The sequence below is a fragment of the Zingiber officinale genome, chromosome 5B (assembly GCF_018446385.1).
Source record: "Zingiber officinale cultivar Zhangliang chromosome 5B, Zo_v1.1, whole genome shotgun sequence".
Lineage (NCBI taxonomy): Eukaryota > Viridiplantae > Streptophyta > Magnoliopsida > Zingiberales > Zingiberaceae > Zingiber > Zingiber officinale.
Window position 1 is genome coordinate 127367590 of NC_055995.1, and position 13168 is coordinate 127380757.

The 13168-nt window shown below is 32.9% G+C and overlaps 1 protein-coding gene across 1 annotated transcript; it reads left to right on the plus strand.

Moving 5' to 3' along the window:
• Positions 1–6358: 6358 nt before the first annotated feature.
• LOC121985916 (protein disulfide isomerase-like 2-2) lies at positions 6359–10892 on the plus strand. The gene is made up of 11 exons (XM_042539631.1): positions 6359–6567; positions 7092–7176; positions 7353–7450; positions 7552–7607; positions 7723–7840; positions 7949–7976; positions 8087–8178; positions 9207–9363; positions 9444–9568; positions 10396–10495; positions 10585–10892. Exons 1-11 carry the CDS (start codon positions 6407–6409, stop codon positions 10651–10653), a joined length of 1089 nt encoding a protein of 362 aa, XP_042395565.1. The 5' UTR covers positions 6359–6406; the 3' UTR covers positions 10654–10892.
• The last annotated feature ends 2276 nt before the right edge of the window (positions 10893–13168 follow it).

The window sequence follows — 13168 nt, forward strand, 5'->3', positions numbered from 1 at the left end:
AGGTTCATCTTCTTAGCTTTCAGATAGGATCAGTATTCATATTCAAAAATGACATTTATGTATCATTCGAAATCTTGTGCGTCTAATCATATTGAAAAAAACTTAAATTTGGACTTTATATAATCATTAATGAATTTTGGATAAAATTCACTGATAGGCTTATTCTTATGAGATTTAATTAATCTAAATCAAGATGAATATATTTGTAAAAGTCTATTTGACTACAAATAATATTGTCTAATCTTACTTTTGCACCTTTAATTTTTTTTTTTCGTAGGATATAAATATTAGTTTTAAAATCTATAAAATATGGACAAATGCAGGTACAAATCGAATATTTTAAGAAAAAGATGTGTAATTTAATAAATATAAAAATATAATGGATGATATGAAGTGAGCGATTACAAAAAATAATGTCTTTTCTAGGACTGTAAATGAACCAAGCGTTTGTGAACAAGCTTGGTGTTCGGCTTGGTAAGAGCTTGTTTATGTTCGTTCAATATACATTAGATTAATTAAACAAACAAGCTTGAACAGCTCGTTAAGCTAAACAAACAAACTTGAACACATATGTGTTCAGCTCGTTAACGTTCGCGAACAATGTTCATGAACAATATTTATTAATAAAATTCTTTTCAATATACTAAATAAACAATAAAATAAAAATAAATAAATAAATAAATTTAAATTATCAATCTTAATAATCAATCAAATAATTAAAAGTTTCAAACAATCAAACAAACTTTAATTGAGAGCTTGATAACATCTAAATGAATCAAACTCAAACCAAGCTCAAGCCAAGCTCGAATCAAGCTCGAATCAAGCTCGAATCAAGCTCGAACCAAGCTCAAGCCAAGCTCGAACCAAGCTCAAGCTAAGCTTGAATTGAGAGATTGATAACATCTAAACGAACCAAGTTCAAGCCAAGATTAAAAAAAACTCAAGCTCATACAAAATAAACCAAGCCAAGCTTGAACACTCATTTCAAAAGCTTAGTTCATTTTAAGCTCGGCTCGGCTCGGCTCGGCTCGATTATCTTATCAAACAAGCTTGAACATCCCAAATCTCAACTCGGCTCGGCTCGGCTCGTTTACAACCCTAGTCTTTTCACTTCAAAAAAAATGAAGACATATTTTATTTTGTCTTAATTTTAATGTAAGATATCAAGGAGCAAATAAGTATACAAGCTATTGAATAATGAAATAATATCATAATTAAATCCATTAATTTCAGATAAATTAATTTACAAACTATTCAAGAACAATATTCTTAAACATTTACCTGCTAAATATATTAATATTTAATTCATTTGTTTGACAAAAAGTCATTCAGGACTTTATGAAGAAACGCACTTAGATCCATTCAAAGGTGTACCTCTTTGCAATTTTATTCCTGTGAAAGTTGGCAAGAAAATTTTTCATTTTAAATTAAATTCATTTTTATCTCTCCTTTATATATCTATATCAATTATGATAAAAGATAAATACATTCGTCCCAGCACCTCCGTCAATCCATCTCAGAATTAATATGGAGGAGATAAATCACTGACGAGTACTAATTATTGAAATAGTAATTAACATATAAGGAAGATATTTACCTCATTTTATATATATATCTATATCAATATTATAATGGACCTGATTTAATTCATATTAGATCTAATGTGCATCTGATTTTCCATACATCATGACCACATGTGCATGTAGTTTCACTATAGTGATGAAATAGTCATGAACCTCACTATCGTTACCTCTGGTAGTGTTTTTTTTATTATAATAAATGATGAACAAACATTTTGATTCATCTCACAATGCAATATTGAAACGCGCATATTAAGCTTATCTGAATCACATCTAAGTCCGGATGATGTAAATTAACATTATCAAAGACTTTGATTTGATTTAGATAAGATCCAACGTGAATTTAATTTCACATAGGTCAGGATTAACTCTAAAAAGATCGAAATAAATAATAGAAGATGACCATTTATCATTTTAAAAATCTATATGACTTTAAATGTGTCCAATTAAAATATCTGGTACGTAAATATATTTTGGATATTCTCAAATTTTGATGTTTATTTTTGGACAATTCTCAATTTTAGGTCCGCCTTTTGTATAATTCCTTAATATTTTATCATTTATATTAAAGTAACAACACATGTAACAATCGAGGATAACATTGAATCAGGTCTTCTCGGGACGGTGCGATAGTTAAAATATGGGGTATTATTACATGAGATCTTGGGATCAAAATTTGACGTGACCGAGCATAACCTCCCCTATGTCTTGGCCATTTGTACTAATGACTAGTAGCCACCCGTGATTTACCTCCTCCGTATTGACATAGGGACTGGTTGACGAGGGCGCTAGGGGCGAGTGAATCGTCTTTTGCCACATGAGAATAACATTGAATCAGTCCCCTTAAAATAGTGCGATAGTTGAAATATAAAATATTATCATATAAAATTTTGGAATCGAAATGGAGTATATCCTCCATACCTTGCTACTCAAGAGTAACATTTCAAATCTCGGTAAACATAGAGGACAGATCATCAACCGGGTCATGAGGATGCGGTCAACCTTCCAGACACGTCATACCGACAGGTTCATCTTCTTAGCTTTCAGACAGGATCAGTATTCATATTCAAAAATGACATTTATGTATCATTCGAAATCTTGTGCGTCTCATCATATTGAAAAAAACTTAAATTTGGACTTTATATAATCATTAATGAATTTTGGATAAAATTCACTGATAGGCTTATTCTTATGAGATTTAATTAATCTAAATCAAGATGAATATATTTGTAAAAGTCTATTTGACTACAAATAATATTGTCTAATCTTACTTTTGCACCTTTAATTTTTTTTTTCGTAGGATATAAATATTAGTTTTAAAATCTATAAAATATGGACAAATGCAGGTACAAATCGAATATTTTAAGAAAAAGATGTGTAATTTAATAAATATAAAAATATAATGGATGATATGAAGTGAGCGATTACAAAAATAATGTCTTTTCTAGGACTGTAAATGAACCAAGCGTTTGTGAACAAGCTTAGTGTTCGGCTTGGTAAGAGCTTGTTTATGTTCGTTCAATATACATTAGATTAATTAAACAAACAAGCTTGAACAGCTCGTTAAGCTAAACAAACAAACTTGAACACATATGTGTTCAGCTCGTTAACGTTCGCGAACAATGTTCATGAACAATATTTATTAATAAAATTCTTTTCAATATACTAAATAAACAATAAAATAAAAATAAATAAATAAATAAATTTAAATTATCAATCTTAATAACCAATCAAATAATTAAAAGTTTCAAACAATCAAACAAACTTTAATTGAGAGCTTGATAACATCTAAATGAATCAAACTCAAACCAAGCTCAAGCCAAGCTCGAATCAAGCTCGAATCAAGCTCGAACCAAGCTCAAGCCAAGCTCGAACCAAGCTCAAGCTAAGCTTGAATTGAGAGCTTGATAACATCTAAACGAACCAAGTTCAAGCCAAGATTAAAAAAAACTCAAGCTCATACAAAATAAACCAAGCCAAGCTTGAACACTCATTTCAAAAGCTTAGTTCATTTTAAGCTCGGCTCGGCTCGGCTCGGCTCGATTATCTTATCAAACAAGCTTGAACATCCCAAATCTCAACTCGGCTCGGCTCGGCTCGTTTACAACCCTAGTCTTTTCACTTCAAAAAAAAATGAAGACATATTTTATTTTGTCTTAATTTTAATGTAAGATATCAAGGAGCAAATAAGTATACAAGCTATTGAATAATGAAATAATATCATAATTAAATCCATTAATTTCAGATAAATTAATTTACAAACTATTCAAGAACAATATTCTTAAACATTTACCTGCTAAATATATTAATATTTAATTCATTTGTTTGACAAAAAGTCATTCAGGACTTTATGAAGAAACGCACTTAGATCCATTCAAAGGTGTACCTCTTTGCAATTTTATTCCTGTGAAAGTTGGCAAGAAAATTTTTCATTTTAAATTAAATTCATTTTTATCTCTCCTTTATATATCTATATCAATTATGATAAAAGATAAATACATTCGTCCCAGCACCTCCGTCAATCCATCTCAAAATTAATATGGAGGAGGTAAATCACGAACGACTACTAATCATTGAAATAGTAATTAACATATAAGAAAGATATTTACCTCATTATATATATATATATATCTATATCAATATTATAATGGACCTGATTTAATTCATATTAGATCTAATGTGCATCTGATTTTCCATACATCATGACCACATGTGCATGTAGTTTCACTATAGTGATGAAATAGTCATGAACCTCACTATCGTTACCTCTGGTAGTGTTTTTTTTATTATAATAAATGATGAACAAACATTTTGATTCATCTCACAATGCAATATTGAAACGCGCATATTAAGCTTATCTGAATCACATCTAAGTCCGGATGATGTAAATTAACATTATCAAAGACTTTGATTTGATTTAGATAAGATCCAACGTGAATTTAATTTCACATAGGTCAGGATTAACTCTAAAAAGATCGAAATAAATAATAGAAGATGACCATTTATCATTTTAAAAATCTATATGACTTTAAATGTGTCCAATTAAAATATCTGGTACGTAAATATATTTTGGATATTCTCAAATTTTGATGTTTATTTTTGGACAATTCTCAATTTTAGGTCCGCCTTTTGTATAATTCCTTAATATTTTATCATTTATATTAAAGTAACAACACATGTAACAATCGAGAATAACATTGAATCAGGTCTTCTCGAGACGGTGCGATAGTTAAAATATAGGGTATTATTACATGAGATCTTGGGATCAAAATTTGACGTGACCGAGCATAACCTCCCTTATGTCTTGGCCATTTGTACTAATGACTAGTAGCCACCCGTGATTTACCTCCTCCGTATTGACATAGGGACTGATTGACGAGGGCGCTAGGGGCGAGTGAATCGTCTTTTGCCACATGAGAATAACATTGAATCAGTCCCCTTAAAATAGTGCGATAGTTGAAATATAAAATATTATCATATAAAATTTTGGAATCGAAATGGAGTATATCCTCCATGCCTTGCTACTCAAGAGTAACATTTCAAATCTCGGTAAAGTCGAGATAAATACCTCTCTTATGTGCTAATCATTATTGCAAAGGCTAGTAGCCGTCCGTGATTTACCTCCTCCGTGTTGGCACTGAGACGGGTTGACGGGGGGCACTGGGGGCGAACGTATTCACCTTTTGCCACAATCAAGAGTAACATTTGTCCCCTTGGGGCGGTCTAGTGGCTAGTGTATTAAGTATTGCCACTATGTAGGGTGTAAATGAACCAAGCCGCTCGCGAACTATTCGAAGCTCAATTCGATAAAAGTTCGTTTGAGCTCGTTTAATGAGACTCATTAAGATAAACAAACCAAGCTCAAGCTTCGCAATATTCGGCTCGTTAGCTCGTGAACACATTCGTTAAGCTCATTAAGCAACTTTTAAATAAAAAATAATAGTTTTGATATTGAATTTATAGATTTTACACTCTACCTATGAAAAATAAATATAGACAAATATATTAAATTTATTTATTAAAATAAAATTATAAATTTTAATAATATTATTATAATTTTTCCTAAATATATAATTTAATTTTTAATGAATATTTAAATTTATGATTTATATTTATTAAGCTCGTTTAGGCTTGATAAAAGCTCGAATAAGCTCGTGAGCCATGAATATATTCGTTAAATAAAGGTCGAGCTCGGCTTGATTATAAACGAGTCAAGCTCAAACATTCAAGAATTCGGCTCGACTTGACACGGCTCGATTACACCCCTACCACTATGAGGTCTGGGGTTCAAATCTCGGTAAAGCCGAGGTAAAATGTCTCTCTTATGTGTTAGTCACTATTCCAAAGACGGGTAGTCGTTCGTGATTTACCTCTTTCGTGTTGGTCCTGTGACAGATAAACAGGAGTACTAGGCGAACGTATTTACTTTTTTATCATGAAGAGTAACATTTAATTATTTTTTAAAAAACATTTATGATTGCAAAAGGTCAACACGAAGGAGATAAATCACGGGACCATTATAATTTTTTTTAAAACATTTATTGTGGCAAATAAATGCTTTTTTTAAAAAAAATTATTGATGGAGGTGTGATAGATAAATTATTTAAAACGATATCTAGAATTGGTAAATCCTGTGAGAATGGTGAAATCAGATCGGACGGTCATGTTGTGTCTGGATGAGGTGTCTCAAGCAGTTTTCACCTTTGGATCTACTCACAGTCACCATCTGGATCTACGCTGCTATAAAAGCACTGGCCGTCCCCAATTCTTTCCCTTGCTCACCCACTCCATTAGTAAGATCGGGAGACGGAGGAGGAGGAGAAGACATGGAACGATCTCAGATTTGGGTTGTTCTTGGAGCCATAAACCTGGCTCTTCTATTCGCCTACGCCTTCGCCGACGGCGACGTGCTCGTCCTCACCGAGGACAATTTCGAGAAGGAGATCGGCCAGGATCGTGGCGCCCTCGTCGAGTTCTATGCCCCATGGTACTCCTTTCTCCCTGACAGTGTTTATTATTTTTTCTGTTTGTTTGGACCGCTGGTTACAACCTCTTAATATGGAAGAATGCTTCAGTCAGATCCCGATGGTCTAAATAGACTGATCTGGTGTTTACTGATTATCGGGCGGATCTTGTTGTTTGGGGACGTTGACTCGACCTTTGATGGAAAAATTTGGGTCAGAGGAAGATAGAACTTGAAAGTGTCTCATATTCATCTTAGCTTATTGTTTGGGAACAAAAAAACTTAATTGTGTGGTACTCCTTTTTGGCTGGAAATTTTTGTTTACTATTCACGATTGGTTACTACTTGTATGGAAATCGTAACTGGAACTTGTATTTATTTATTTATTTTCTTTTGGAACATTAACTCGTGAGAGACACTTATATGGTCGATTGTGATACGTGAATGGAGATTCCATTGAGGAATAGCAAGTTTAAAGAAAAGGAGTTTTTTTTAAATAAAAAATAATGCGAATCTGATTCAAGTTATTAATACGATTTCATCTGCAGGTGCGGGCACTGTAAGAAGCTTGCCCCTGAATATGAAAAGCTTGGATCGAGCTTTAAAAAGGCTAAATCTGTTTTGATTGGGAAGGTTAGCATCATTCTAAATCAGGCGCAAAAATTATCATCTCGTTTGCTAAATGGGACATGTTCTGGTTCATCTTGTTTTTGCTATATCTTTTATCTTTGTTTTGAGTCTAGAATGTCACTCATTACATTGCTGTGGTATATAGTGACTGGTCTTAGTTTTCTTTTGCTTATGTTTAGGTGGACTGCGATGAACATAAGAGCTTATGCAGCAAGTATGGAGTGTCTGGATACCCAACAATTCAGTGGTTTCCTAAAGGGTCCTTGGAACCAAAAAAGTGAGATTGATTCTGTTCTGAAATGTTATGTTTGTTTTGTTTTTATTTGCAGAAAGGTTTCCTTTTTATATGATACATAATGAAGATGAATAATCATGCAGATACGAAGGTCCACGAACTGCAGAAGCACTGGTTGAGTTTGTGAATACCGAGGGAGGTACAGTGCAGATTATATTTACTAATTATTCTTAAAATGACATCTTCAAATATAGTTAAAGTCTTCCATCATCTGGATTAATTTTTTCTTTCTACCTGTGGGTTTATTGTTGCAGGAACAAATGTGAAGCTGACAACTATTCCTTCTAATGTAGTAGTATTGACTTCAGAGACATTTGACCAAATTGTCTTTGATGTAAATAAGGATGTTCTTGTTGAATTCTACGCACCATGGTTAGTTATTTTATGGAGTTTCATTTCCCCCCCTTTTTCCATTTTATAGTACTCGATGTTTTTTTTTCCTTACTATAAGATGACACAATTTTTTCAATCTGTCGACAGGTGTGGCCACTGCAAGCATCTTGCTCCTGTAAGTATTTTAGTAGAGGCAACCTTAAGCCTTAGATTAACCTTAGGCCACATTTGACATGCTTTAAATTTGTGAAATTATCAGATCTAACCTGTTTTGTTTTGGTGCAGATATATGAAAAGGTAGCCAATGCATACAAATTGGAAGAGGATGTCGTCATTGCTAACTTGGATGCCGATAAATACAAGGATTTAGCAGAAAAGTAAGTGTCTTTCTTTTTTTAGGACAATAACTCTGAAAAGACAAATTTCTAATCTTTTCTTTCAATTCGGGAGAAGGGGTGGTCTAATTTGAATCCCGTCGGGTAGAATGAGAGCAACCCCCACATTTGAGGAATATGCAGTTTTGATATCTTATACTTAAGTTTCATACATGATCACAATCTAGACAGTTTCTCTTTATGCTAACTGACAATTGAGGTTAAATTGATGTATTCATTGATGAGGATTTAGTCAAAGTGTACCTTGGATGCTTTATCAGCTCTGTTAGCTATTTAAATTTTAGAGAAATATCATATGATATGTAAAGTAAATTGAAATTATGATTATTGAATTGTTTGTATTTTGCAACTTGCATATTGATATAGTACTTGTCAAACTGAGAGTCCTGTATTGCTAATCACCTATATAGTAGATTTAGATTTGGTAAGTTGTGGTGCGGTTTTTCCAATTAATATTTTCATGCAGAAACATCTGATTGAGAAGAGGATCAGGTTCACTCACAATCCTTGTTTTATAGGGATTGAATACCTGAATCGCTACATGCTAATTTATATTTTTTGATATTATGTGGATTTAAGCTTGGGCTATAATAATTGAATGTTTGAGAGGAAGTATGGTCCAACAATATCCTGAAGTACTTCCAACCTTTCCAGCATTCATCTGGCATGAAAAAAATATTTTTTTTTGGTTATATTGTGAATGCCTCTTATTATTGAAATGAAATTGTGTGGAAATGTGTATTATGACCTGTTATATCTTGCTCTTTATGACTATTATTTCTCAAATTGTCATGATGAAGTCCTCTTCAATCAATATTTTTTTGTTTATTTTTTGGTATATCACCATACTATGATATGGCGTTCATAATCATTCAGTCTGGTATAAATGGTTCCATCTAGCAATTCACTATATTAAAGATTATTTAGTCATCTCATATGTGGGAGGACCAGCATCTTAACTTTGTGGTGCTGAGATTAGCTTATTAAGCTGGATTCCCTCTGCATCTCAGGTATGGAGTTAGTGGTTATCCTACCTTGAAGTTTTTCCCCAAGGGAAACAAAGCTGGTGAAGATTATGAGGCTGGACGTGAGTTGGATGATTTTGTAGTATTTATTAATGAGAAATGTGGTACTAACCGTGATGCAAATGGTCAACTTACTTCCCAGGTGAGTGATGAATTGTGAAAGGTCAAATTGACAAATTTTGTTCTTCAAACCTATTTTAAAAATTGGCTTGACTAATGCAGGCTGGTATTGTGGCAAGTTTGGATGCTTTAGTGAAGGAATTTGTGAGTGCTTCCAATGAGGAGCAGAAGGCAATTCTCTCTCGAATGGAAGAGGAGATTGAGAAGCTAACAGGTTCTTCTGCAAGGTAACACATTTTTCAAGTTTTGAGCCATAGCACTCACGACTAGTTTTCTTCCACAGTTTCTTTGTGACACCATGTTACTTTGTTTTGTTATTCTCTGAGAATTTCCTATCATATATAACATAATTCATTTTGCTTGATAAAGAGTGAACAAAGATTAGGTGTAACCTTGAGATGTTGTGCTCGATATTTTTCTAGTTGTTGCATGGTTGCATGGTTTTTGTTTTTTTTTTATATCTCCAGTTCAACTGTGTTTTGTCGTCTACTTTTTGTTCCTCCATGCTCTCTTTTGGTCCTCAAACCTCCATTATTCCTAAGGAGCATCTGCAACTTGAGCAGAACATCAGAACGGTGTGTCAATTAACTGGTGTAACCTTCAGCTCTAGAGGACAAGTCGAAGCTAGATAGTCTAACCTTAGCATTCTTCCTAATTTCTGGTGGCTTTTCTACGTAGATACAATTCCCATTTGCCATGTAAATGACCCAAGATTGTGTACAGCATCCACTGAGTCGAAGTTTCCTTGTATTATTTCAAAATAGTTGATTGTTTGAGGAAGACATGAATTCTCTTCCATTTGCTTCTCATTCTGTTTGTTATCACTACATGTTGCTGCACTGATCCCTAATTTCCCCACTTAATTCCTTTATCTTGCACCATTTCGCATGCCTTTGCCATCCTCTGAAAGAAACATAGATGACTAAGTTAAATAAATAACACAGGCCCATTCCAGATTCAGACATGCTGCTCATAAACATTCGATCATTCAGCTACTGACATCCTACTTTCATGGATTTAAGGCTTGTCGATCATTTGGTTTGTGAAACTTCAGGTACGGCAAGACATACCTAAAGGCCGCAAAAAGCACACTGGAGAAAGGCGCAGACTACGCGAAGAAAGAAATTGAGCGCTTGCAACGCATCTTGGAAAAGGCGAGTAGACTGCTTCTTAGCTTTTATCTGTCGTAGAGTATGAATCCCTTTCATCTTCAAATCTAATCTTTGCTTATGCACTGTATCAGTCGGTTAGCGCTGCCAAGGCCGACGAGTTCTTCATCAAGAAGAACATTCTCTCTACTTTTGCTGCTTGAGATGGAGTCATCCAAAAGAACTCCTTTACACCGAGGTTTGATATCAGACAATATGGGAGGGAAATGGAGTTACTGGGACGAATAGTTACAGCAGGAAACCTTTTAGTCTTTTGAGTTAGAGATTATAAATTAAATTTTCTTCACGAAAGATTGTCTTTTTAAGTGTTGAGGACTATGCTTTTATTATGTTTTTGAAGGAGCCTGTTCTTTACTCAAAATAATTTTATTTTCTACTAAAATTATCTTACGGTTCCAAAAAGATAATTACCATTTTCTTTGAAAAAAAACATCTCGAGTAACTTACCCCTATTTAGAAGAAAATGTAATATTATGATAAATTATTAAATTGCGAATGCATTAAAACTTAGATTTCGTTTTTTTACTCAAAAATAATTTATTTATGAAAAATGTTTGTTTTTAATTTATTAAACGGGAAGTATGGCCATATTTAAAAGAGAGAAGGAATGAAATAGAGTAAAATAAAATAAAAAACAATCCATTTCCTAACTTTGTTTGTCTGTATAGTACTGTAGTAAAACGATTATGTTTATTTTAGATATCATTTATAGTTCTTGATGGTAAAAGGTGAATATGTTCGTCTTCAATATTCTTGTTAATTTATTTTAGGATAAACATAGAAAAGTGATATAAGAGAGGTAGTTATTTTGATTTCGTTGAGATTTAAATCTTAAATTTCATATCAAGTCCACGTTGAGCCTGATATGGAATCAAAATCCATAAGATTTTGATCAAAAGTGATAATCTTTGAGCTTATCATATTGAGAGATCGAATTTCTCTAACCACATAAGGTTTCTTTATAGATATTTTATAGCTTTTAGTGATTAAATAATTTTGATTTATTTGCATAGTTTTATTATTTTATTGATACCCACCTACTTTTAACAAGTTGCTCTTATCTAAAATTTGTGCTATTAACCCTTAGTGGACCATGAGTGATTTTATACTATTTGCTTTGTATAAAATCTGCAATTTCAGTACAAACCGGTTACCCACCTACTCACCTTTTCTATGAAATGAAAAATTCCTAAAATAGTTGAGCATTCCTAATAGAGTGAGATCCACATGGGGCCTGATATGAATCATATCAGGCCCAATAGGAGGTCTTTTGCTGATTTTTTCTTATTATATTTTAACACCTTATAGAAGTCAAAATAAATAATGGATAGCATATTTGAACTCCTTGCAATATCAGAAATCCACAGGAACTGAAATGGGTACAATCGGAGCTCTCTAGGTCCATCAGTGGGTTTTGACCTAGAGAACTCCGATTGTACTCATTTCAGTTCCTGTGGATTTTTGATATTGCAAGGAGTTCAAATATGCTATCCATTGTTTATTTTGACTTCTATAAGGTGTTAAAATATAATAAGAAAAAAATCAGCAAAAGACCTCCACATTAGGCCTGATATGAATCATATCAGGCCCATGTTGGGCCTGATATGATTCCATATCAGGCCCAACGTGGACCTGATATGATTTTATATCAGGCCCAATGTGGGTTTTGATCAAAAGTGATAATCTTTGAGCTTACCAAATCATATCAGGCCCAATGTGGATTTTGATCAAAAGTGATAATATTTGAGCTTACCATATTGAGAGATCGAATTTCTCTAACCACATAAGGTTTCTTTATAGATATTTAATAGCTTTTAGTGATTAAATAATTTTGATTTATTTGCATAGTTTTGTTATTTTATTGATACCCACCTACTTTTAACAAGTTGCTCTTATCTAAAATTTGTGTCATTAACCCTTAGTGGACCATGAGTGATTCTATACTGTTTGCTTTACATAAAATCTACAATTTCAGCACAAACATGTTAGCTTGGTATTTTAGAGTATTTCGTTGTCAGTTAATTGTCTTTGTTTATCTAATGAAGAACCTTATATTTGCACTTAATCCTTCTATACTTCAAATCATCATAGGTAAGGTTGGTCCAGATGATAAACTTGTTAGTTTATTTAAGTTTCTTTTCATTGTTGTATCCTCAAAGAAGTAAAATAGAATTTTTCATTATTAGGCATTGTACCTTAATTCTCTCCACGTTAGGCCTGATATGATACATATCAGGCCCAACATGGAGATTTTTACCAGTTTTACCTTATTATATTTTTAACATCCTTGATAAGCCAAAATAAATAATGAATAGCATATTTGAACTCCTTGTAACCTCAGAAATTCACAGGAACTGAAATGGGTGTAATCTGAGGTCTCTAGATCCATCAGTGAGTTTTGACCAAAACTCACTAATGGACTTAGAGAGCTCCGATTGCACTTATTCAATTACTGTGGATTGCTGAGATTACAAAGAGTTCAAATTTGCTATTCATGATTTTTTTTGTACTTCTCTAAATGTATTAAAATGTTTTAAAAGGTTAATTAAATCTTATATGTCGTTAGACTAAAAAAGAGGAAAGAGAGGAAAGGAAAAATAAAAAAATAAAAGAAGCTGCATGCATAGGAGATAGGAAAGAGAAGAGGGAGAAAAAAAA